Here is a 27,429-nt window from a genome sequence, read left to right on the forward strand (position 1 = left end):
AACGGAAGTGAGCGCGCCGAACCGGTTGAATTGACTGGCGGTCTGTTGGTGTCTGATTGTCAGGGAAATGAAAAGAAAACCAAAAGGTGCGTAACTACTGATTTAAAGAGCGAGCACGAAAAGCAAAGCGAAGGGCCGAGCGGCTGGAGTGCGCTGACCTCCACAGCAGTAGTCGAGCCCCGCGTGAAGGCTTTGTCGGCGTTCATCTCTTCGCTCAGGTCGGCGATCGCAGTGATTTTCACGGGTGTTATTTTACACGCGAGCCGTGCGGCGGACACTGGCTGCCGCCACCCCGTTTCTCTCCGCGGATCGTCCCCGGCTCGTTCCACGAGGACTGTCCGGTCCCCGCTTTGGATGTCGCTATCCCGTGAATGAAGGGTCGCTTTCGGTTTACCGTCGGGGCATTAAGGCCTTATGAAAAAATATTCGATAGTAATGTACATATAGAATGATGAAAAAACAGTTTACTACAAAAATGGAAAAAAATAATAGAATACGAGAAAAAACAAAACCAAAGGGAAAAAAGATCTGCTCAGTAATGACATTCTCACATAGCTTATTAATAACGAACAGGTTAGCGGACTTCAGGCAGTTTAAAAGGCTCATAATGAACTCGAGAGATTTGATTAATAGTAATAAAAAGGAAAGGAAAAGGTGAAATAAGGGGCTGCATCTGAATCATTCAAACGTATGAAGGCAATATTTCAAATGAAGTGCTAAAAAGTGCAATCAGGAATCGGGTAGTAAGATTAGCAGATCTGTTCTCATAAAAGAAAGTAATAGATTTTAACTGGAAGAAAGGAAAATAAGCCAAATTTTGTGTAATTCAGGTGGACATAACACACAATTTAAAACAAACTATTGAGACTGTAATATCAAACTGTGCCGTTGAAATGAACAACTGGAAACGCTGTACTTGTAAGAGCAGGAACTGAGCAAATGTCACAGGATTTGAAATGTCTTTAGTAATAAACGGTAATTCCTAGCAAACAATCGCGCCTTTTCCCCAACTGATTCCGTCTTAGGTTATATTTTTACAGGATTTAATTATCAATTTTAAATTACTAATTGTAATGAATTTATAATGATAGATATGCCCGAACATATTTAGGTATATATTAGGAAAGCCCGGGACCTTTGTGTGATATGTAAGTACAGCACATTCACTGAAATGTCATTTCAAAATAAAACAAACTCCTGAGAAGATGTGGAGAAACTAAATTAGGGTAAGAATTTGGAGTAATCTTAAATACTGCTGTCAATATCCAATAAATCCAAAATCAGAGCAACATTGTTAGCCCAAACTTTCAAGAAAATAGACTTCTTTTCAATACACGATATCCCTTTTCTTGCAATTTATTTGGTAATAAACTGTGTGAAAAACACCACTTTGCAGTCCTTGGCGGTTTATTGTGAAAATCTGGCGATCTGGAGGTTTCTTGTGTTTAAAATCACATCTAAGATGAAAGTTAAGGCCATCAAATGTCTTTAAGATTGTTCTTGAGATGTTATCATTAGGCAGCAGCATCTTCAGGAAAGAAGCACTTTAAAAGGGTGGGCTTGCAGTCCGATCTCCTCATGAATTAGACAAATACATAAAATGATGGAAAAATGAAACTGAGCAGAAGACGTGACACTGAGAGAAAAATGAAAAGCTCAGATCGCTGTTGCTAATTCAGGAGTTCAGAAGGTAACTGATGCTTAATAAATTTGTACAGAAGGGAGACACATAGAGCACTGCAGGCGCTCGACCCACACGTCTCTCTCTGTGCTACGATATCTTTCTGTCGTTTTGATTACTACATCACTAGACGCCATCACGATAGCAAATCAAGTCTAGACAGGCTTTGTGGTCAGTGGGTTTACTGGTTCGGGTTACTTTAACACATGCAGTGTGCTCTCCGCACACACGACACACATATTGATATGCTTAGCTGGGGTCTTTTTAGGGGTCGTCTGGAGTGTAGACAGTGGACTGTAAGCAGAAGCCTGCTGTCTGTCAGACCGGGTTAATGGCTCCTACTTTGAGCGCCGCCATCATCATCAGGTGTTGGATTGGTTTAGAGATGTGACACTCGGTGAGCCATCATTTAGGGACAATTCAGACGTATGGCTTAGAGAGGCTGTGACTTCTAAAGCTGGATTGGAGTGCAACTCTTTTCTTATTCCTTGACCAGTTTTCTGTGTTTACAGGCATTTTATTAACTTCACCTTTAGTTAAAGTATTTCAACCTTCGTGGAGTCTGCGGTGGGTTGGCGCCCTGCCTGGGATTTGTTCCTGCCTTGCACCCTGTGGTGGCTGGGATCGGCTCCAGCAGACCCCCGTGACCTTGTGTTAGGATATAGCGGGTTGGATAATGGATGGATGGAACCTTTGTGGAGTACAAGGAGATCAAAATTAAAGAATCTTATTGTACAATGTGCAAGCATAAAAGAAAAAGCAGATAATCTGCTAGAATAAGAAACCCAAGAGATCTGAGGGGAGTCCTGAATCTTCAGCCGGCCGGCGACAGCACGGTGTTTCTTATTGGTGCTGTGCATTTCAATGGTGGCTTTACCCAGGAGTGCACAGCGTGTCACCGGCGTCAGTGCCCTTCTTGGTCATCTGAGATTGCAGATAGAACCCTAAAACTTTAGCGTGTGTGTGTTTAGTTTCCTGATTTCTCTTAAAATATTTCAGTGCTTCAGATTTTGTATTCTTTAAGTTTTGGTTTGTTATTTTTGGGGCTTAACGACCGATCAGGCTGACCTTCTGGGGACTCACTTGGCTTGGTTTCTCCATTCAACATCTCGCCTTCTGCTCCCTACTTCTTTCCAGACCGTTGCCGCTGCTCACAGCACTGCACTTCCATCTTGTGGAATCACAATTAAGAGCACAACAAGTTTGTCTAACGTGAGGAGATGACTCGGTCCGTCCATCGAGCTCTCTGCAGTTCACTAGTGGAGTTTTAAACGTTTTATGAGAGACGAGTGTCCACGTCATTGACTAGCAGGTCATGGGGAGCTCATCAGCAGGTCACAAGACAACAGCACTGAAGGCACAACAAACAACATCGCAAGGTCTGGCCATCTTTTTAAAATTGTAAAGTGGGGTCGGTGAGGACAGAAGATTGTGACAGATGAGGAGGGGACGTTTAAAGGAATACGCGACCCAGTGAGCTGTAAAGGTCACGTTATAATCACGATTTGGTGGTCTGTTGGACTCGCCACAATCCAGAAGCAGACGGTGTGTGACGTTACGTCGTTCAGCATGTGTGCCATGTGGAGTCCAAGTAGAAAGGCTGCTGGCTGATTTGTTTCTTTTTCATTTTAGAATACGATTAATCAGCTGATTAGCGTCTTTCGTGATTCCAGACTTGTTTTAAGGTTGCAGTTCTCACAATGCTATGTTTGTGTGCAGTTGCTCATCTCATTGCTATGCTGGATACCCAGAGGTCACGACCTGTGATGTCACCAATGACAGCGTATAAATAAGGTCCGGATCGTTCACTTCCTGGTTACCCAAGATTCCGGATTCACGGGGTTTGCGTTGGCGTTTGTGGTGACGCAAGGCTTCAACTTTTACTTTGTCCACCTCCTGCTCCTTTAATCATTTTAAACAAACTCAACTCTCTTTTTTCATCGGCTTGTAATTTTGAGACTCGCTTAGCACTTTTCATTTCCTAATATGTTTTGCCAAAGAAACAATTTCATCAATAATATTGAAAATTGTAAAAGTATTGATTTGTTTCCCTTGCTCATCTTGTTCAAATGTTAAGATTCCAACAAATGCTCCATCCTGGCATCCATTTTCATTTCATGCTCCCAGATTATCAAGGAGGTTGTAATAAAATATTTAGTTTGTTTTGGCATTCGTCGCCTGGTCTTCTTCTCGCCTTGTTGATTTCAAATTTTATTTTTTTTTTGCCCATCCAGGACACACCGCGTGCCTCTTGAGTTTGAATTGTGACTTTCTTTGTTTGCCACCCTCATTTATAGCACTAGGCCTCATTTTTGGATATGAAACCTCATTTTGAGTTTTTTGAGCCCTGCAACTCCTAACTCACGGCACCCTTGTGAGTCCAAATGTGGGATAAGGTGAGCAGTGTGGCCTCCTTATTGTGAGAAGTTCATAAAAGGTCCTGATAAAGGCCAACAATTGTAGCAGGCAATGTGGAAAAGTCAAAGATGCTGAGCCAAATGTGTTTAAAAATGCGTTCTGATTCCATTGTGTTCTGTCTGCAGAGAAATCGAGAAGCTGCCATTTCTGATGACTTATTCAAAACGGAGGAGAAGTGCCAGGGTGCCCCAGAGCTTCTACTGAAGGTATTTAAATGTGAGTGACCACAGAAGAGACAAGACGTGTGAGAGGCAGACCAGCGTGGCTCCTTCGTTTGTCTGCTCTGGTGCAGATCTTCAGTGGGATAACTCAGAGCAAGAACCAGCAAGAGAACAAAGACTGGACCAGTCAGCCGCTCAGCAGAAAGCCAGTAGTCAACTGTGCGAACCCATCAGGGTGAAGGAAACACACTTGCATTCACTTACTGGCAGTGTGTTCTATAGAAAGAAAATCGCCAGCCCTGTGAAGATGAAGTTCACCTGGAGATGACTGGACAGATCCACCATCAATCTGAGGGGCAAAGTCGCCAAAGAGCCAGACCTGCCACTACTTGCCCGTGGGTTTTCTTCTGTTGCTGTCCTCTGGACTCATTGGCTATCACCAGTGAAGCCCCTCAGTACTGTGGGGAGTTGAGGGAGGCTGGTGAGTGAAGGCTGACCCTTGAACATTAAGGTACAATATGACAAGCAAGGGTTCAATCTCAGACTAAACTATGAAGAACATTAAAGAAGAAGACTGTGACTGGGAGTCTGGGCAGCTGCAAGCAAAACCGGAGGATTGTGAGTGGAGATTAGTAGTCATTGAAGAGGAGACCGAGCCAACATCTCACACTGGTGACTTCAACAAAAGAGAAGAGTTAAACAGCGTCAAGGCAGAAGACGTTAAATCAGAGTCTGTCTGTCAGCTTGTGTGTCCAGATGAGAAGGGAACTGGAGCAGGCTGGACAGAGAGTGGACCTCCGTGTGTCCAGGTGAAGACCGAAGCTGTGGACTGTGATGAGAAAGCATCATGTCCAAGGCATTGTGGTGAAGGTAAGAGCTGAAATGATACGAGTGTAAAGCTTGACGCCAGTCACCTGAAGAGGGGGCTCTCTTAGTCTCTCACTCACATTCACTGAGTTTGGAAATACTGGCTTGGTCTTAGGGGTGGGCGGTATGACCAAAATTCTATATCACGGTATTTTTCTAAATTACCCCGGTTTCACGGTATTCAACGGTATTTTTTTCCCATGCATGAGTGGATGTTAAACACATTTTCCACTGCAATTACTGGCTAAGAATAACCTATTCCACTGTCAAGAGTATTGTACAGTACATTGTACAAAAAAGACATTTTAATGTGCACACAAGTATTAATCCAGGTTTGCATTGCCCCATAAAGTGGGGTGGCACTAATGAAGAGAAGGAATCACATTGCATGACAGATACAGTCAAAATGTAGAACCTTTAATTGAACAAATTTTGCAAAAACTTAAATGATAATTTTGACAACATATTTTCAACCATCCAAAGAGGTATTTAGACTTAGGAAAATATCCAGAGGTGCTTGTCAAAAGTTGTATTGCACTGAACACGTCTTAGAAAAGGAATAAATAATAAATATGTTTTGTAAACCAACTACACTTAATGTTAATGTTAACAATCTCTGTCCACTGACACGTTAAAGTGATCTTTTTAAATAACTTTACCATCGTTAAACTGCATAATATTTAAAGTAATAAATAATAACAATAAAATAAATAATTGTATTATTACTGATAGTTGCACTATTACTTCAAGACTTCAAGCCCAGGTGCATTACACAGTATTCACCAAATTAAAATAAAATAAAACAACTGCAACTTGGTGATGACATCTTTACCAGCTTAACTATCATTTAGGCAAACTGCATTAATATGGACCTTGCTTCAAGCTAAGCTATATACATAAATAATAAAACTGCAACTTGCATTTCTAATTGTATTTGTGGCATAGCCCTACGGAATCGCATTAGGGCCACAGTGAAGAAAAAAAAAAAAACTATACGTCGAGAATAAAGTCGACATTTCCACTTTATTCTCATAGTTTACTTTATAATTAAAGTAGAATGTTGTAAACTAATCTTCATCCTAAAATCAATGTTTAATTTACTTGATTTTCTCAAGCCCCGTCATAAGTTAATGTAGCACATTAAATGCTTTGTATTGTGTTCCCCGACCCAGTCGTTAATCACTACGCTCCTTAAACTGACTTCCTCCGCACTAAGAGACAGCGATCACCATACAGAATCCATTCACTGTATGATATTCCTGCTCTCTGAACATTTAGAATTTATATCAAGTATTTATCTTGGCATTCTAAATGTTCAGAGAGCAGGAATATCATGCGATCGCTGCTGGTGCCTCCTCTTAGTGCAGAGGAAGTCAGTTTAAGAAGCTCGGGAACACGTAACACAAAGCATTTAATGTGCTATATAACTTATGACGGGGTTTGAGAAAATCTAGTAAATTAAATATTCATTTTACGATGAAGTTTAGTTTACGATGTTCTACTTTAATGACAAAGTACGAGAATAAAGTCAACATGTCGTCACACTATTACACAGTACCCAGGTACATTACACTGTATTGAAAACAAGTAAAAGTACAACTTGGCTTGCAGTATTATCCAGTAGTACAGAAACAGTATTTACACATCTGACCTTTTAAAACTAAAGCATCTCCAGGCGACAGACGTGACTGCTTTTTTTCGGCTCTCTGTCCATTTTCACCGCACAGCATACCTATGCTACCGCCCACTATTTGGTGGTGTAGCAGTGAAAAAGAGCCCTAGTGCAACAAATCTGTGTTTAGCGGTGTAGCAGTGAAAAAGGTCCCCACTTGAACAGTTTCCTGCTGCGCCACGCTCCGAACGTTGTTTAGGCAATTTAAACCGGTGTTGCAGTATAAGAAAAATCCATATCATAAAAAAAATAAAAAACGGTTTTCGGTATGAACCGGTATGGTCTCCTTTGTGAATTACCAACTGGAAAGTTCAAAGGTGTCTAAGATAATTATATTCTAGTGCTGCTATCCTGCCACCTCTACTGTTTTGGACATCACAGCTGATGGGGAAGAACACATTTGGGTTGGAGGTGTCCTGTCCTGTCCTGTCCTGTGGTGTGGTGTGGAGCTCCTCTGCTCAACCGCTGGATTTCCTCTTTGTGTTTTTAAAGTGGGTGCTTCAAAGAAATGAAGAAGTCAGGCATATATGGAATAGTGACAATTGAAAACTCAACTCAAGGGTTTGTTGGGGAGCCGTTAACGTCAGGGTCCTGGTCTGGATCTGAAACAAAAAAAAAAAAATGTGTGTGTTAGAGGATTGACTGTTCATCTTCTTAACAGTCAGCTCTCTGTGTCCGGGCCATGTAGACCTTGACATTGGCACCATGTTTGTAGTGCCTTTAATATCCACCCATTTTCCTAACCCACTTATCCTGGGTAAGGAAGCTGGAGCCGAACCCAGCAAGCATAGGATGCAAGGCAGGCACAATTCCGACATTTACTTATATTTAAATCCCAGATATTTTATTATAGATAATTGAAAGTCCACTTGGCTGTGTGAAACTCTTTCATATCTTCTACTCATTCAGTTTGTCAGCACAGTCACACCTGGGGCCTCACCTTTGCCTGTGGCAGTCGTGTCATCGACACCCTGTGATGGACATTGATGTGTCTGGTCACCGTGCACTGTGAGTGGATGTTTTAGTTTTAGTGCCAGGAAAAGTCTTCACTCCCCATTCTAATCTCCTCGGGTTTTGTGTGTTTTACGCTGTGCCTGTCCTCGGGCCTTTAGACAAAATGCAGGAACCTGAGTGAACACACAATGCAGTTTTTACAGCAGGACCTCCTTCATTTAAGGAACAAAGCCGTCCAACACTCCTAACACCCAGCTGAAGAAGGTTTTCTCCATAGTGTTTTCATTACCTTAGTGTACTATAAATGTTTATACAGTATGTGTATTTTGGGGTTTTCTAGTATTATTTTTATGTTTTGTTTTGTAATTTAAAAGTTATTTTTGTTTATATCATAGATTTCTTAAATTTACATGATGCTATTTTGAAGGTCACTTGACTACAGCTGTCACTTTGTGATGTAACAGAAGTTAGAGTATACTGTAGATATGGCGGTGTTCGCACTTCGATATTCCTCTTTTTCATCTTCATAGTGATTGATAGTCGGGTTTATTTCCCAGTAAGGCCTAGCATTAGGATTTGTGTCTTGATGACAACGTTCTTCTGAATCTGACTTTCCATGTTCATTTTGACCTTTCAATCTTGTCACGTTTTCTCATTTCACAGTCATGTCCTGGGGCCTCATGTATAAACAGTGCGTATGCACAAAAATGTTGCGTAAGCCCATTTCCACACTCACATCACAATGTATAAAAACTAAACTTGGCGTAAAGCCACACACATTTTCACGCCAGTTCAAACCCTGGCGTACACAAGTTCTCCTCTCAGCTTTGCAAACTGGCAGTGTAACGGTTGTCACATATTTTATGTGCTTTTATCTGTTTCTGCCGCTTGCTCCTGTTAGAGTTTATCCATCCATCCATTTTCCAACCCGCTGAACCCGAACACAGGGTCACGGGGGTCTGCTGGAGCCAATCCCAGCCAACACAGGGCACAAGGCAGGAACCTATCCTGGGCAGGGTGCCAACCCACCGCAGGACACACACAAACACACACACACCAAGCACACACTAGGGCCAATTTAGAATCGCCAATGCACCTAACCTGTATGTCTTTGGACTGTGGGAGGAAACCCACGCAGACACGGGGAGAACATGCAAACTGCACACAGGGAGGACCCGGGAAGCGAACCCAGATGGGTCTCCTAACTGCGAGGCAGCAGCGCTACCCACTGCGCCACCGTGCCGCCCTGTTAGAGTTTATGTCCAAGGGAATAACTGTCTGAGTGACATCTCTTTAAGGGGAGCAGGGGGCCAATTCACACCTGTGGGTCCTTGCCAAAACACGCTGTTGTATGATGTAAGGGGAACCGACTTAAAAGGCAAGGAAGCACACATTTTAAAAGAGAGAAGAAAGATTGTTTAAGAAGGAGCTGGGAAGGTGAATGTAAAATGGAAGCTAGCGGTGAAGCAAATAAGACTCTGTGACAAGGTTGGTTGGGCACACAGAAAAGGAGTGCTTGCTAACCAGGAAGGATCATCAGAGTACACGGCTTTACTTTCTATTTTTTGATGTGGGCGTCTGCCTTGGACGGACGTTAATGCCAATACACCCGGGTGAAGCAGTCTTCAACAAAAGAGTCATCGCCAGGCCAGTGAGATCGCTTCTTCCACATATATATATATATATATATATATATATATATACACAGTATAACGAGTCAGTGGAACATATTTGACTTGTATGCTGGGTTTATCGGCGGACTTCCCAGGCCGTTTGGATTATAGACTTAAATCAAAGTTAATATCAAAGGAACTGGGGAACATGTGGGGAGTATGTGTGTATAATTTATATTTGTGTATATTTGTATATACAGTATGTATATGTCTGTGCTGTGAATCTATTTGTGTTGTCAGCAGATAGGTGATATTTCCTTTTCTTTTCCTTTTCTTTCTTTTCTGTTTTGCCGTTTTCTGGGGGTGTATTACAGAAGGGTTCAAGGAGGTGGGCATATTAATTAGTGTTTGTTTAGTTGGTACGGATTTGGGGAGAATTGCTTAAGAGGTGTTTATAGTTTTGTTTGGTTAATTTATAATATATATTCTTGTTCGTTTAATTAGTATACTTATTTGGGTGTTTTATTTCCTTTTATAAATTCATAAAGGACATCTCCAGCTGAGGGGATCAAATTGGGGCAAAGATTCTGTCTGGTTCCGTTCCTGGTATTAGTTTTTCCTAACAGTAGGAGATTTTTGTGTGTGCCGAGCTCCTCATCGTACTTTAAGAGGAACTCACTACAGCGTCACCCAGCGTCAACGCAGTGCTACTGTTCCTGTGTGGTTTCCCTTTCTTTTTTAGATGCACATCCCTGATGCGGCTTTATCATATACACTGAAATTAACTGCCTTTTGTTTATTAGTTTAATGCATCTGATTGTAATTAGCCTGTAACGATATAATGGTCCAAGAAATGGCCAAACTATTCTAAATACCATCACTGCTTTAGTGTTGTTATTCCCAGTGCACTGATGAGTATTTAACCTACTGTATCCGAGTATGGAGTCATAGCCCTACAGTAGCTGATCGGATTATCGGGATGCAGCATCAAGCACACGCTGCCTCAGCCATGCTGTCTATTTGAACTGCTCCCATACAGCAGACGCGTCAGAGCCTTTCCTGTACGGACCTCGCGTTTCAGAAACAGTTTCATCCCAAGAGATCTAAACACACTCGATCAGTCCATCAAGTGCTCCTTGTAGTACTGTCTGTACTTCTAAGTACAATCACCTCACTGTAATCTTGTGATAGTTATAATATTACACAACCTGAGCCACTTTATAAAGCGCATATTTACAGATGATGATGACAACTGGCTTGTAAGTCAATTGAGATTTCCAAGCGCTGTCTTCTTGGAGCTCTTGATATCATTTTTAAGATGAAATGCAGTAAAGTAAGTTTATTACATTATACAGATAGGTTTTAAACTTAATTAAAATAATATCCTCCTTAATAAAATCCCTGTGTGCGTCCATGTGTTCAAGTCTTCTGGTGAAGTGCGCATGCGCAGGGCAGTCTTTAGTAAAGGACATCATTGCTGGGGAGAGTGCTGATTGGGTACTCGCGGCTGCGCACATAAATCCGTTGCTGGGGAGACGCCACACATACAGTAATGGGCTGCACGCCAGCACAGATTAAATACTTGGTGGAGAGACGCCACAGCCACGATTATCAGCTAGATGCCACACGTTACATCAGTTTCTGGGGAGACTCTGCTGATTGCCCACTGTTGTGACAGAAAATTAAACGCATATTACGGACAAGGCGGAAGTACAGGGAAGGGCAGAATGAGTGGCAGAGTCACCGGCCTCTAGCAGATGCTTCAAAGTCCAGCCTGACGCGTCACACAAGACAGAGAGGGTGGGACCTATAAAATATCGCACAGTCGATCCAATCAGATTTTGGGAAATGAGGGAACACCTAAAACATAAGGCACGAAAAACCCAATCGGGTACTGAGACGCGGAGGCCAGCTTCCCCAAAGAGGTGGGATTAGTGTGTGTTGTTGTGCAAGTGTTCACTCTGAGGATGTCAGATTTGTGATTAAGAAGCTTGGCCCGGTAATGTGTCAGTCGTTGAAGGGCAGGAGTGCAGAAATCCAATGCCCGACTCGTCCGACACGGGTAAATTGACCGTCGGACAAGCGTGTTTTTCTGTTTCAGTTGTCCGCGGACAAGTGCAATTTTCTGGAGAAAAAATATTATATGTGCTGTGCAGGGCACATTTCACCACTACTTTCACATTATAAACATTTGGGTACGTACTTTGTGCGGAATCAGTCTACTTAGGCGTGTTCTTCATGTCTCAAATTGGTCTTCAATATTGTTTACAAAATGACGGCTGATTTTTCAAAGGGGTAGCACTCTTACGGTCTTACATAAGTATTTTACCCTAATACTTACACGCTTGGAGATGCGCTCATTTTTTTCATGCCGACATTACGATGTAATCTGATGATTTTTCATTATAATCAATAACTTTTATATATTGCCAGTAACGGCATACTGCACGATAACATGCAGTGAATAAATACACTCGACTTGAGCATTCCTAGTTTTCATCCTCTTCCTCTGTCTCTGTTTAGCATTCGTTTGCTCAGAGGTTGATGTGCTTGTTGCTTCCTGAGCAGATCTTCTTTTCTCCACCGTAGCGGCCTGCTGCTTCTCTTCTTTCGTCGGCATCTTTTTGCGTTAAAACTGATTAAGTTAGTTTTTGTGTTGCAATTACTTAGTACGTTTTCTTTAATTTTTCGCTTAAACTGACACTTAAGTCTTCAATCTGCCTCAAGAGTGATTAGCAAAGGGAATGAGAACGGCTCCCATACGCATGCGCTGCCCTGCTGCGCACTGCCGAGAGTCGATTCAACAATAAAATAAAAATAAAGAGTAATACAAATCATCACCCCGAAAGCGGATAGTAGACGTCACGTAGTATATGTGTACCAAATTTCAAGTCAAAAGGTGAAATGGTTTGCGAGCTACAGGTGATTTAAAATCCTGGACAGACAAACAAACAGCCACGGTAGCGTATAATAGGAGAAGATTGATAAAATTCATTGTTTCTACATAAAAATGCAGTCATTTTACTTACAATACAAATGTTTTCACCACATAACAAAGCTTGTTAGGCAGTTAATCTTTCCTGAAATTTGCGATTTCGTGTAGGTTGTGATATATCGAGGAGTTAAGAAATTTATTGCATGACAACATGAATTTTGATGAGCTGTCAATAGATCGTTTTTGATTAGCGAATATTTCATATAAAACAAGTTGGTTTTGCGCTGTCAGTTTATTAAAAATAAAGAAGAAAACATTCTAACCGTTTACAAAGGTTATGAAATATGTATAAAAATCTTCACTGTAACTGTAGTATGTGAAACAGAACTAGTGTAGCTATAATGAAGGCATTGTTTATTAGTGAGTTAAAATGATAAGGGAATCTGTTATATAATGTTCTAGAGCAAGGTGGCAAAATACTACTCCCTGAAAGAACTTTCAGTTTTAAAATGGAAGGCAGTTTTGGTATCAATAAAAGAGATCAGAAAAAATAAACTATTTTTCACTTTTATTTGTTTATGGACAAGTGGATTTTCTAAAATTTGATTTCCACACCCCTGAAGGGGTTTTCCTAAATATACGAACTTTCATGATATTACAATAGGATGACTTTTAAAAGTAGATTTATTTTCGCGCACATAAAATCCGTTGCTGGGGAGACGCCACACATACAATAATCAGCTGCACGCCAGCACAGATTCAAATACTTGCTAAAGAACGGCACAGTACTTGCTGGAGAGACGCCACAGCGAGCTAAAATAAAGAGAGGCAGGATAGGAGATCTTCAAACAGACACAACACATCAATCAACAGCCACACAGGAGAGGATAAATGTAATATGAATTATACTTACTGTATTGTCATATACGTTTCTATTTTATTATTACTTTACTTTAGGCTTCTTGCAAAAATATTTTTGACAAAAAAAATTAAGACAAACAGAATGAGGTCAAGGTCCCTTGCCATTTAATACAGACTGTTCCTACTAATGTTTCTGCACTCCTGTTATTGTAACGGGCTTAATGTCTAGGATTGTTAATAATTAAACATGTGAGGACACAGTGTCGCAGCGTTCAGGGATTGTTCCTGTCTCACACTGTATTCTTGCTGGGTCTGGCACGATGCTGGAAGGATAGAATAATTAAACACGTACTACCAAGAAATTTCAATTTATTTTTTTTTTTCCAATTCAGTTTTATTTGTCATTCAGCAGAACATCCAAGGTGTGCTGCAGAATGAAAATACGATGCACAAGACATTAATAAAAACACATACAGTAGTTAAAATCAATTACATTCAATTAAAAGTGCGCAAAAATTCTGATTAGAGGCGCATAAAAATTTTTAATTAAAAGTGCATAAAAGTCTAAATTGTTTTAGGACATCGGCAAGGATAAGAAACCGCTTAATCCAAATTTTCTACAACATCAAGAAGAACATGCAAAGAGAGATCCAAGACCTCATCCTGCTCCTTGGAAATGACAGGCAGGAGATGGTAAAGGAGCTCCATTGCTATTACAAAAGACTCCAGAAACTCCTTATTGTTAACAAAAAGCTGCATAGACTACGAGAGAAAGCTGGACACTTAATAGCAAAAAACAAAGAGCAACAGACCTGCATTGTTAATCTCTCCTCATACACACCAAATGAAGCAGAGATGTCGGTACTTACAAAGGGACTCTCATATTGTCCTGCAAAGCCCATTGACAACATCAGACTCTGCAGTGATGTGGAAGAATTCTTCAGAAAACTCAGACTAAAAGAAATTTTCCACAAGAAAAAAAAACAGTAACACACAGGAACCAACAACAAGCAGTTACAACAACCCCACCAATAAATCCACATGGACACCAGAAGGTGGCAGAAACTCTACCCTGGATAATTATATAGACTGCTTCCGACAGAGAGTGAAAACAGGAATCTTAAACAGGCAACAAAATCGGATAGAAAACATTACTGGGGATGAGCGGAAAGCCTCACATTCACTAAGGGAAAATCCAGAAATCATTATCAAACCAGCAGACAAAGGGGGTGCTTTAGTCATCATGAACACATCAGATTACATACAGGAGGCACAAAGACAATTGTCCAATACTATGCATTATTACAAACTGCAAGAAGACCCAACAGATCTCTACAAAAAGGAACTAAAAAAGATAGTAAGTAGCTTTCCTCTTGACATCAGGGATCATGTAAACAGTTTAATTCCTGAGAACCCCAAAATGCGTTACTTCTACATGCTTCCTAAAATCCACAAAGAAGGGAACCCAGGAAGGCCTCTAATCTCAGGAATTGGCTCCCTTACAGAAAATGTTTCATGTTGGGTGGAGCACATCTTTAAACCCCTCACCTGTAATACAACCAGCTACATCCAGGACACCACTGACTTCTGCTTTAGGCCCCTTACCTGAGGGAACCTTACTGGCCACAATGGATGTTGAGGCACTTTACACTAACATCCCCCCCATGATGATGGCATATTGGCATGTGAAATGTACCTCAAACAACATGATTTACCCACAAAGTCAGTAATAGAAATGATAAAATTCACTCTGACACATAATCTATTCTCTTTTGGACAAGATTGCTACTTGCAACAAATGGGGACTGCAATGGGATGTCGGTTTGCACCTCACTATGCAAATCTTTTTATGGCAAAATTGGAGGAAGATTTCATGTCAATGTGCATCGTAAAACCAATGTTGTATCTCCGTTACATAGATGACATCTTCATAATCTGGACTGCCAGTGAGAAGGACCTCCTCCATTTTCATAATGAAATATAATTGTTTTCACCCCAACATAAAGCTGAAGCTGAATTACTCAAAAACAGAAGTCAGCTTCCTCGACACCACCGTTCAACTGAAAGACAACACCCTTGTAACTTCTATCTTTCACAAACCGACAGACAGACGGACCTACCTGAAAAATGATAGCTTCCACCCCAAGCATATAAGGCGCTCCATTATTTTCAGCCAAGCAATACGGTACAATTGTATTTGCTCAGACCCAACAGACCGGGATCAACATCTGCAGGAGCTCAGACAAGATTTCATCAGACAAGGTTACACCCCGAAAACAACACACCCTCAAATAAGAAGAGCTACTGCCATACCCAGAGACACCTTCTGGAATATAAAAACAAAGACAACAAGGATCAGATCCCCCTTGTTGTCACCTACAACCCACATCTTGAAACACTTCGAAAAATTATAAAAGAACTTCAGCCAATACTAAACAACGACCAAACACTGAAAAATGTATTTCCTGAACCTCCCCTCCTGGCATACAGACAACCACCAAACCTTCAACAATTAATTGTCCGAGGCTCCCTAAGTGAACCAACAGAAAATGGCACATCTCCATGCCTACAGAAAAGATGCAAAACATGTGCCCACATCTATGATCCAGACCGTATAGTTATACCACACTGCCGTCTTGAACATCACATAAAGGCATCATTTTCCTGCAGATCATCTAATGTAGTCTACCTAATTTGAAATGTCCTGACACTGCACTCTATGTGGGAGAAACTGGACAAACACTCCGCCAGAGAATGAGTTTACACAGGTTCCACATTAAACATGGCCACACAGATGTTCCTGTAGCGGCCCACTTCAACAGCCATGGACACTGTGAGAAGGACTTTAAAGTCACAGGGCTTATGGGCAACTTCAAAACACAGCAAGAGAGAAGAGAATGGGAAGTTAAACTCATGCTAAAATTGAATACTTTACAACATGGATTGAATAAAGACAAGAGTTTTATGGCCAGATATGAGGATTGTTTACATCTCTCAGACTGACAGACAACCTGTCTACAGACCCACATTGTTTTGAAAAAACTCATTACAAACTTAAAAGACTTTGTTGGACAGTTATCTTATCCAAAGATCTTGACAATACATTGTTCTTTTCTCTCTTGTTAAATTAACCCTAGCCTGAATGAATCTATTAATTTTTTACATTCAAAATCTCTCATTTAAATATTTATCAATGATGTTTCTTGTCCTAGAGTGTGTATATAAACATAGGAAACTCCAGTTTCTGTATTACATCACTGCCTGAAGAAGGGGCCTGAGTTGCCTCGAAAGCTTGCATGTTGTAATCTTTTTAGTTAGCCAATAAAAGGGGTCATTTTGCTTGGCTTTTCTCTACATTGAAAATACATAAAATTCTGAATTAAAAATGCCTACAATAAAATACTAAAATACTTCATTTAAAAGACAAACAGCAGTAGGAAAAAAACTGTTTTTAAACCTGGTAGTTCTACATTTCAGGCTGCGGTACCTTCTGCTTGAGGGCATGAGGGAAAAGAGTTCAGAGGCAGGATAAGTAGGGTCTCTAGAAATCCGCACAGCTCTGGCCAGACAACGTTGTTTTGCCAAATCTTGTACATTTGGCAATGGGGCTCCAATGATCCTCTCTGCAGCCCTCACCACTTTCCTCAGTGCTTTCCAGTCCGAAGCGCTGCAGCTCTCCTGCCACAGAGAGCTGCTGCTGGTTAGCACGCTCTCTATGGTCCCTCTGTAAAAAGTGGTGAGGACTGACTTACTGAGATGGGCCCTCTTTAGCCTCCGCAGAAAGATCAAACGCTGGTGAGCTTTCTTGATGATGGAGGAGGTGTGCAGGGACCAGGTGAGGTTGTTCATCACATTGACTCCCAGGAACTTGGTAGACTGCACAATTTCCATAGCAGTGTTCTTAATGTAGACCAGGATGTGTATCAGCTGTTTCTTCCTGAAATCGATCACCAGTTCTTTTGTTTTTTCGACATTCAGTATCAGATTGTTTTTATCACACCATTCCACAAATGACTTCACCTCCTCTCTGTAGTCCCCCTCCCCATCACCTTGAATGAGACCCACCACTGTTGTGTCGTCCACATACTTAATAATTTGGTTTGTGCTGAACTTGGCACAACAATTGTGGGTCATGAGCGTGAAGAGGAGGGGACTTAGAACACACCCCTGTGGAGAACCTGTGCTCAAGGAGATGGTATCTGATTTATTCTTTCCTACCTGTACGTACTGTGGCCTATCCATTAGAAAGTCCAATATCCAGTTTTGCAGAGGTATGTCCGTCCCAATGGGCCCAGTTTGCTGATCAGATTCTGAGGGATGATGGTATTAAAAGCCGAACTAAAATCAACAAATAGCATGCGGACCATAGCGTCTCTAGTCTCCAGATGTTCCAATGAAAAATGGAGTGCAATAGATATGGCATCCTCTGTGGCACGGTTGGAGCGGAAGGCGAATTGAGTGGGTCAATTGAGGAGGGTAGGACAGAAGTAATGTGGTCCTTGATCAGCCTCTCGAAACATTTCATCACTATTGGTGTTAAGGCTACAGGGTGATAGTCATTCATGGCTGTGACTATGGGTTTTTTCGGAACCGGGATGATTTCTGAGGTTTTAAAGCAAGATGGCACAACAGCCTGACACAGAGAGATGTTAAATATATCCGTAAGGACATGTGTCAGCTGCTCCGCACATCCTTTGAGTACGCAACCTGGTATCTGGTCTGGTCCCGCAGCTTTCCTTGGATTAATTCTCCTCAAAGTCTGTAGAACATCATCCAGTTCCAGACACAGTGCCTTCACTGGTGATGTATCATTCAATGCTTCAAACCGTCCAAAGTACTTATTTAGGTCATTCAGGAAGTTAAAGCTATCATCACAGGGGTAGGAAACGGTTTTGTAATCTGTAACAGATTTAATCCCCTGCCACAATCTTCTGCTGTTCCTGTGATCTTGAAAATGACTCTGTATTTTCTTTCCATGAGCCCTTTTAGCTCTTCTGATAGCTTTATTTAGGTTGACTCTTGCTGTTCTAAGGGCAGCTATATCTCCAGATTTAAAAGCAGAGTTTCTCACTTTCAGCAAAACTCACACCTCAGCAGTCACCTACGGTTTATCGTTTGCCCTGACAATGATGTTTTTGGTGACGCAGACATCATCCATGCATTTATTATATAGTCAGACACAGCCTCTGCATATTCACTTACATATGTCTATCGTTTGATCTGTGGTAGCTGCCTCACTGAACACAGACCAGTCAGTGCACTCAAAACAATCCTGCAGTGCATTCATGGCTTCTTCTGGCCATGCGGAGTGGTGGCTCTGAGGCTAGGGATCTGCACTGGCAATCGGAAGGTTGCCGGTTCGAATCCCGTAAATGCCAAAAAGGGACTCTGCTCTGTTGGGCCCTTAAGCAAGGCCCTTAACCTGCAATTGCTAAGCGCTTTGAGTAGTGAGAAAAGCGCTATATAGATGCAAAAAATTATTATTATTAAACTCTCACCTGTTTGAGTGATGGTTTTGATCTGATGAGCACAGGGATTAGCATAATAGAGATGTGGTCTGATACTTCAGATGTTCCTTAAAAGTTTTGAAGAATCATCATTCTCAGCTTACAGATGGCTTGACATCTATTACAGAGCTGATTGTGTGGCGATTGGTTACTTGGAGAAAGAAAAGGAAGGACAAGAATTGGAGGTTAGTACGTTTGAAAGAGACAGTACTGCTGCAGTAAAGTATTTCATTGAAAGTCATGCACGGCGCAGCAAGCATCTTGCGTGAGACATGAACAATCACTGCGCCACCGTGTTTAATAACATGCTTTAACTCCTATCATCATGAAAATGATATCACATATACATCTCAGTATTTTAATTATTCAGAGTGCTGTAATATCACGAATGTAATGGATTCTGTGTCCTGTCGGAGGAAGAGAAAGCTCGGAAGCACGTAGTGATTCACACACATAGAAGATCAAACACAAAACAAAGCAGTTAACTCTTTTAGGGCGGATGTCGACTTTTGTCGACAGGAGGGGTTGAGGGCGAATGTCGACAAAAGTCGACATCCAGGGATAGAGGGCGACAATCAGCTGTTAATGGCGACAAAACTCACTGTCACGTAGCAGGCATTCCCTCTGTGCGTGGAGGAATGCTAGACTCGTTGACTCGGCAACTAATCCTTGTGTGTGCGTGAGTTGCGAGATGTAAACAATGGCAAGATGGCATCGCCATGTCACAAGGGAGCGAAGCGAGTGCAGAAAAGAACACACTCGGCAGACAATGTTTTGCGTATTATTGCGGAGTCGGACTCTGATTTTTCAGAATCGGATTTTATTGACAGTGATCAGGAGATTGAACAAGAGAGTGAGAAGCCGGCATCAGCTGATCGGACACCAGCCAATGCCACGCCAGCTGATCCGCTTACTAGCTGAACGCATTCGCGCAGCCGATGCATCTACAGCAAGGTTCGCGTGGGAGGAATACACAGACATTGATCTGTGGGCTACCGGACTTCACAAGATGGCACAGCTTGCTGTTGGACACGACAGATCACCCACTGCTGGACTACTTCAGGCTGCTCTCTCCTGATGCTGCTTTTCAGCTACTGTCAGACGAGACAAACAGGTAGGCAGAGAAATTTTTTGAATTGCGGGCTGTGCTTGCATCGCATTCTCGTTTTTCAAAGTGGAAACCCACAACAAAAGACGAGATGAAGCACGCTGTGGCATTACAAATAGAAATGGGACAGAACTGGTGATATAACTTCAGGGAGCATTGGTCCAAATGTGCTTTGTCCCCTGGTGGCTTTGGACAGGTTATGCAGCGTGATGATAGGTACGTGACGCTGCAAAGTTTTATTCAGAAAACTTGGTGGCAGTGGCATGGCACGATGGCAAACGGGTGACTTGTCTCTCTACAGTACACACTAACAATATATGTGAGAAAGTGCAGCAACAGACAATTGAAAAGTAGACACCAAAGCAACACGTATGGTAAGGAGTGCAATGTGGCAATGACTGAAATTGGCTGCTTTGAGCGAGATCAGGCTTTGCAGGACTTTGCAGTGTAAAATGTATGTGATATGTGTGTGAAATCATAGAGTATGCAGGCTCATACAACATGCAAGACAGTAACATTTGTCAAAAGGAAATATTTTTTGTTGATTTCAATTGCTTTGTGTTCTTTTTTTAAAAAAAAGTTAGTTTTTGGAAAAATATTTAGCCCTGGGAGAAAAGAAACAAAAAAAAAATTAGCCCTAAAAGAGTTCATATGACATTCAGACGGTGGGCTACGACTCGCCTTTTCACATCAACTTTGATATCTGACCACTTCTTTTTTATTTCGGGCACTGTGCGACTTTGTGAACTTGAGATTTCGAGTTTCTCCGACATGCTATGTCACTCGATCAACCTCCTTTTGTTGTTTATACCACTGTTTAAACCAACAAATATTATGTTTTTCTTTGCCTCCACTTGGTATTCGCTGAAATTCTTCAATCCACCACCCCCCAGCCAACTGTGCTTTTGCCGTTGCCTTTTCATAGAACACCAAGCTTAAGGGCAATTTATATTGATTTGCAAATTCAAAGAGACGTAATTCTGAGAGGAGTTGGGTGGTGGCAGCACGCGCATGCGCATGCACATGCGTTACTTTTCACACTGACCAGGATTTATGGAGCAGAAGAATGTGGAAGTTGGCGTACGCATAGATTCATGCATCTGGATTTTTTTGTGCTTACGCACATTTCTGCTTTTGTCCGTACGCCATGTTTTAGTGTGAATTCTACGCATGGTGTCATGCATGAGGCCCCTGGTGATTTGTTGCTCATAATAATTCACAGCACTCTTTGTAAAAGCCAATCTTAGAAAGTTAAAGCTTTAAGCTAAACCCATATTAGTGTTTGCTTAAGTAGAATAGAATTCAAGCTTCTTTCTTAGCTATAGATTATGGTGTCGCTGTAAGTTAACATGAGACAGAACCTTCTTGGCTGTATCAGTGTGTTAATTACGTCAGTTTAGAATTAGTCCCATTGCTAGCGTGGACTGAAAGACGCACTTAGAGTTTGTTAATGGGATAGGCATGCAGTTTTCTGACCGTTTAGATTTGGTTCGACTGTATGAGCAAACTTAAAGAATGAAACAAGATATTTGAACTTTAAACAGAACTTTTCTTTACTATTTCAGTTTTTTCTGTTTATTTTTGTATGAAGTGTGTTACTTTGAAATTTTACTAAAGCTTTTAAAAACAAAGATATTTTGTCTGTGGAATCATGAATACCATGAAGCAAACTAAAGTTGCACAGTCTTTGGTAAGCTACACTCTTCATGTCGTCACACACATTGTTGGCAGTTCTAAATGAAGAAAAGAATCAAAATCTCCATCCATCCATCCATTTTCCAACCCGCTGAATCCGAACACAGGGTCACGGGGGTCTGCTGGAGCCAATCCCAGCCAACACAGGGCACAAGGCAGGAACCAATCCCGGGCAGGGTGCCAACCCACCGCAGGACACACACAAACACATCCCACACACCAAGCACACACTAGGGCCAATTTAGAATCACCAATCCACCTAACCAGCATGTCTTTGGACTGTGGGAGGAAACCCACGCAGACACGGGGAGAACATGCAAACTCCACGCAGGGAGGACCCGGGAAGCGAACCTGGGTCTCCTAACTGCGAGGCAGCAGCGCTACCACTGCGCCACCGTGCCGCCCGAATCAAAATCTCAATATACAAAATAATAAAAAAAAAAAAAAAACAAAACAAAAAGATTAACCATAAAGAAAAATAACCACTTAAACCGGGAATGAGACCTTCGCTGAACCGTAACAATTGCTGATTTTCTTTTTCCTGAATCTGCCATCTTGGGTGCTGCATAACACCCAAGTGTTAAAAGTGGCATTCCACAGGGGTCAGTGCTGGGGCCACTGATATTTTTAATATATATAAATGATTTAGATAGGAATATAAGTAACAAGCTGGTTAAGTTAAGCTAGGAGGATTGGCAGATAATTTAGAATCTGTTACATCATCACAGAAGGACTTGGATAGCAGACAGGCTTGGAAGATATGCGGCAGATGAAATTTAATGTCAGTAAATGTAAAGAATGACACGTAGGAAGTAAAAATGTCAGGTCTGAATACACAATGGGCGGTCTGAAAATCGAGAGTCCACCTTATGAGAAGAATTTAAGAGTCATAGTGGACTCTAAGGTATCGACTTCCAGACAGTGTTCAGAAGCCATTAAGAAGGCTAACGGAATGTCAGGTTATATAGTGCCTTGATGTGTGGAGTACAAGTCACAGGAGGTTCTGCTCAAGTCTTTATAACACATCGGTGAGGCCTCATCTGGAGTCCTGGGTGCAGTTTTGGTCTCCAGGCCACAAAAAGGACATAGCAGCACTAGAGAAGGTCCAGAGAAGAGTGACACGGCTGATTACGGGGGGCTACAGGGGGTGAGTTATGAGAAAAGAGTAAAAGAGCTGAGCCTCTACAGAGATGAAGAGGAGACCTGACTGGAGTATTTAAAATGATGAAGGGAATTATTCCAGTGGATCAGGACTGTGAGTTTTAAATGAGTTCATCAAGGACACAGTTGGAAACATGTTAAGGGTAAATTATGCACAAACATTGGGACTTTTTTCTTTACACAGAGTACCATAGACACATGGAACAAGTGACCAAGTAGTGTTGTAGACAGTAAGACTTTAGAGACTTTCAAAACTAGACCTGATGTTGGTCTGAATGGCATGTTCTGGTCTAGATTGTTCTAATTTATAACACAGAATGGTGGCTTAGCAGTTGTCACGCAGCTGACATCACACGACACAACTTCTCAAAAACACATCCTGTGTCATGCTTGTCATTACACTTTAGAAGATGTCCCATTTGATCAGTGGGAGGACTTTCTCCTTTGGCTTATCGAGATGACTGTGCAGCTTAATATGCTGAAGGCTATCAGTTTGTGACTGAGGAGTGGCGTTCAGCTGGCAGTAGCACGGAGGAAATTCCCAGACTGAGACTCAAGCCTGTGGTTTACTAAACAGAGAGGACTAATTCTTCTCTATCAGTGTGAGCATTGCTTTATTTTTAAGACTGTCTGTTTCTCTTCAACATGACTCCACTCATACAATGAATGTCTGCTTTAACTAAAGAACACAATGAGCTCTGACCTCATTAAAATGGCTTCTCTTTGATTTTCAACCCCTAGCCCTCCTTTTCTTCTACTCAGAATTTAGTTGGGCAACATTTTTTGTCTGCATTTCATCTCCAATCACAGGAGGTCTTCTCAGATTCCTGGTTCTGGGCTTATTACTTCACTTTATTTCATTTGAAAGTGGCCTTCTGTGTCTTCAAGTTCTGCTCAGCCCCACATTCTTTTTACAGGTTTATTTAAATGAACAGAATGACACACACACACACACATTTCCTTCAGTCCTGTAATACTTTGTATAGAGGAGCACTACAGCTTCATTACCATGATGCTTGAGAAAAAATATTTTTTGGATTTTGAATCAGCTGATTTCAAACCATTAGTTTGTGAAACTTTCTCCTGTTAATGATAATGTTTTACGATTGAAACTGCTGGATTAGCTTATCATTGCTGTTGTGCACTAAATAATTACATCTTGTCAATCCTCTTTCTGAACTGAATATTTACGTAAAGTTGTGCATTTCTGTTTTTTTGCAGATCTCCAAGAAAGTGGAAGCTTGTCCCCATCTTCACTTCTTCAAAGCTCACTTCACCGTAGACCACAGCAAAATGAAATTTTGGAAGAGCTGGCACCTGGATCAGAGATTTTGTTACTAGCCTCATTGCCGTTCAGTGTACAGCCTCCTATAACGATAACAAATGTAGACTCAATTAAAACTCCACCACGGATATGTGATACAGATTCTGCAGATTTGGAGGTCTGCCAGGAGTGGAGGAAAACCTTGAAACAGAAATCTAAACCTAAAAGTAAGGTGACTGATACAAGACAGAAGCCATATTGTTGTTCTGAATGTGGCAAACGATTTTTGCGAAGGAGTGGTCTACATATACATTTAAGAATTCACACTGGGGAGAAACCATATTGCTGTTCCGAATGTGGCATAAGATTCACTGATAAGAGTGGGCTTAAAAGCCACATGACTACTCACACTGGGGAGAAGCCATATTGTTGCATAGAATGTGGCAAACAGTTTTCACAGATGACCAATCTTCGGTCTCACCAAAGAGTTCACACAGGGGAGAAACCATACTGCTGTTCTGAATGTGGCAAGCGATTTTCTCAAATGAGCAGCCTATGTAAACATTTGAGAACCCACACTCAAGAGAAGCCATATTGCTGTTCTGAATGTGGCAACCGATACGCCAGCAGGAGCAGTCTTCAGATCCACACACAATTTCATACAGGAGAAAGACCATATTCTTGTTCCGAATGTGGGAAGCAATTCTACAGTAGTAGCAACCTTCAGAAACACACAAGAATTCACAGCGGAGAGAAACCTTATTGCTGTTCTGATTGTGGTAAGCGATTCTCACACAAAAGTAACCTAAATAAACACACGAAAATTCACACTGGAGAGAAGCCTTATTGCTGTTCTGAATGTAACAAATGTTTTTCGCAAATGAACACTCTAAATAAACATGCAAGAACTCACACTGGTGAGAAGCCGTACTGCTGTTCAGAATGTGGCAAGAGATTTTCACAGACAAGTAGCCTAAATAAACACAGAAGAATTCACACGGGAGAGAAGCCATACTGCTGTTTAGAATGTGGCCAGCGATACGTCACCAGTTCCAGACTTCAGAATCATGCAAGAATTCACACTGGAGAAAAGCCATATGCCTGTTCTGAATGTGGGAAACTCTTCTCTAGCAGTTCCAATCTTAAGGCTCATGAAAGAAATCACAGTGGAGTGAAACCATATTGCTGTTCAGAATGTGGCAAAAGATTTACACAAATGGGCAACCTAAATAAACACACAAGAATTCATACTGGAGAGAAGCCATATTGCTGTTCAGAATGTGGGAAACAGTTCACGCGAAGTGACGCTCTCCAGAGCCACACAAGAATTCACACTGGAGAGAAGGCAACGAGGCAAGAATAGGAGGTGAAGAAAGGCAAGACTTAGGAATCAACCTATTTTCTGGTTAGAAGGCTTCTGATGGTAGAAGGATTTTATGCACAAAGTCCGAACAAAATAGCTGGATTGCTCCATTGAAAAATACACAGAAAATACAACCTGCCTGCGCCACAAAGACAGTGGGAGCAGACTCCAGACAGAGTCACACAATATGAGGTGGGATGGCAATTCCAACTGACAGAGAAGTAGAGGCCAGGAAAGCAGACATCATGATTGAGATCTCTGCAAACGGTTGCATTATTGGAGTATCCATCACAAGGGACTCCTTGATACTGAGAATGCAGAGACAAGAAGTAACAAAATATCAAGAACTCCAATTTGAAATAAGCCAGTTGTGCAGCAGAACAACTGAAATGTTTCAAAGTGTTGCTGGGATCAATGGGACTAATTCATCTACCAATCAATGTAACTGTATATAAAAGCCAAACGGCAGTATTAGTTTGTACAAATCAGGTGCTACACAGAGTCCTGTCAGCCAATTAAATAAAATAAATAATAGTAATAATAGTAGTACTAGAAGTGGTGTAAATATCACCTTCACTCCTGTCCTGACTCTAAGCACAGAAAGCCTTTCTTCAGACATGAAACTTGGAAAAGTAATTGAAATTTTAAAAATGGGTAAGATTACATGTACAGTGACAAACATGCTGCTGTGCAACCTCGTGGAGTTTGGAAATGTACCCTGGATGGCTTAAAAGGGGCAAACTAAAACAGAGGAGCCGGCACACAGTTTGGTTCAAGGCATTGATAGAACAACAGATGTTTTACCAACCATAGCTAGAGTCATATCTGGTAGCCGTTTGCCAAGTCCTGATGGCCGATGGATTATACAGTGAGAGACGCAACAAAGTTATCAGATGGAAAATATATTTTAAAAATGTACAACACTGCAGTATGAGATGGGGGTTTGCTTTGCTGACATCCATAGAGTGTACTGCGTGCCGACGTCATTCTTGCCGGTGGATTGTACTAAGAGTTTGGTGCTGTGCTTTGTCTATGTGTGAAAATTAATTAAAATACACAATTTGCTCCTAAAACTTCATCTTCGGTTGCCACAGGCCCGGGCAGAACTTCTGTCAGATTTATTTTTTTTTCTATTTAGAATTTTTTTTTGCTGTTTTTTTTCCACCCACCCAGGGCCAAAGGCAAGTTGTCAGTAAAGAAGTGATTGGGGTTTTGGGTTTCAGCAGCAGGCGCGGGGCACAGATGGTGGCAGCAGACATTGAGCAGCTCAGCAAGACAGTAAGTGTAACACCTGCTAAGAGAGCCCCGTAGCCCTGAAGTTTTATTATAAAACACACGCTAGTTCATCTCTGAGGTTATATGTAAAAAGGGGACTATCAGCCATACAGTAGTCGTATTTCTTTTCAAAGGTTATATCACCTAATGATTTGATAACTAGGGTTGCGTGGTATACCAGTACTGAAACCCCCATTTTTGTTAGGCGCCTGACAGCACAACAGCTTCAAGCACAGCTTAACAATGGGCGAACAAAAGCAAGTCTCCGTTTTTAATGTGAAGAGGTGGCTTTTCATCCAGTCTGCAGTAGTCCACAGCTGGTATTTCAAGGCCCTGTTTTGTCCTTTAAGGAATGGCATTCTTACTGCCACTCGCCATGTCAGTCCTGTGGCACAGAGACACTCGCTCTTTTTGACCTGCACTGTTAAGCTGTGCCTGAGGCTGTTGTGCTGTCAGGCGCCTCTGGTCGGTGACCCTCAGAAACGTGTCTCCTGATTGGGTTGTGACTTTGGATCTGCCAGATCTCTTCCTTTCAGAGTTTCTTCCAGTTTGCAGTTGCCTTTAGATTATGTAGGACACCACTGGTCTTACTGACGCTTTCATTTTTATTGCAGTTTCTCTAAGGTAATAATGTTCTGCCTCATTTCATTTCTTAATTGCCGTTTTGTCACTGGAATATTGTCCAAGTCGTACTTCAGAGGGTGTAGTGACACAGTCTGTTCCAACTCTGTTCTAAGACACGCAGGGGGCTTTTAAGTGATCCACAGAAGTTGGGACACCTGTGCAAATTGTTTGATTCACCTGTAGGTTGTAATCTATTAGCTGTTCCCTGACAAAGGCCCATTTTTAATATTCTGATGAATATTGTAATAATTTGTAATATTCTGTGAACTT

The 27,429-nt window shown here is 41.6% G+C and overlaps 1 protein-coding gene across 1 annotated transcript; it reads left to right on the forward strand.

Annotated features, from left to right (window-relative positions):
• On the forward strand, positions 1-26,333 carry LOC127529869 (gastrula zinc finger protein XlCGF57.1-like). The gene is made up of 3 exons (XM_051935002.1): positions 1-86; positions 4,225-5,130; positions 23,855-26,333. Exons 2-3 carry the CDS (start codon positions 4,812-4,814, stop codon positions 25,258-25,260), a joined length of 1,725 nt encoding a protein of 574 aa, XP_051790962.1. The 5' UTR covers positions 1-86; positions 4,225-4,811; the 3' UTR covers positions 25,261-26,333.
• The last annotated feature ends 1,096 nt before the right edge of the window (positions 26,334-27,429 follow it).

This window comes from Erpetoichthys calabaricus, chromosome 12 (genome assembly GCF_900747795.2).
Source record: "Erpetoichthys calabaricus chromosome 12, fErpCal1.3, whole genome shotgun sequence".
NCBI classification, from domain to species: domain Eukaryota; kingdom Metazoa; phylum Chordata; class Cladistia; order Polypteriformes; family Polypteridae; genus Erpetoichthys; species Erpetoichthys calabaricus.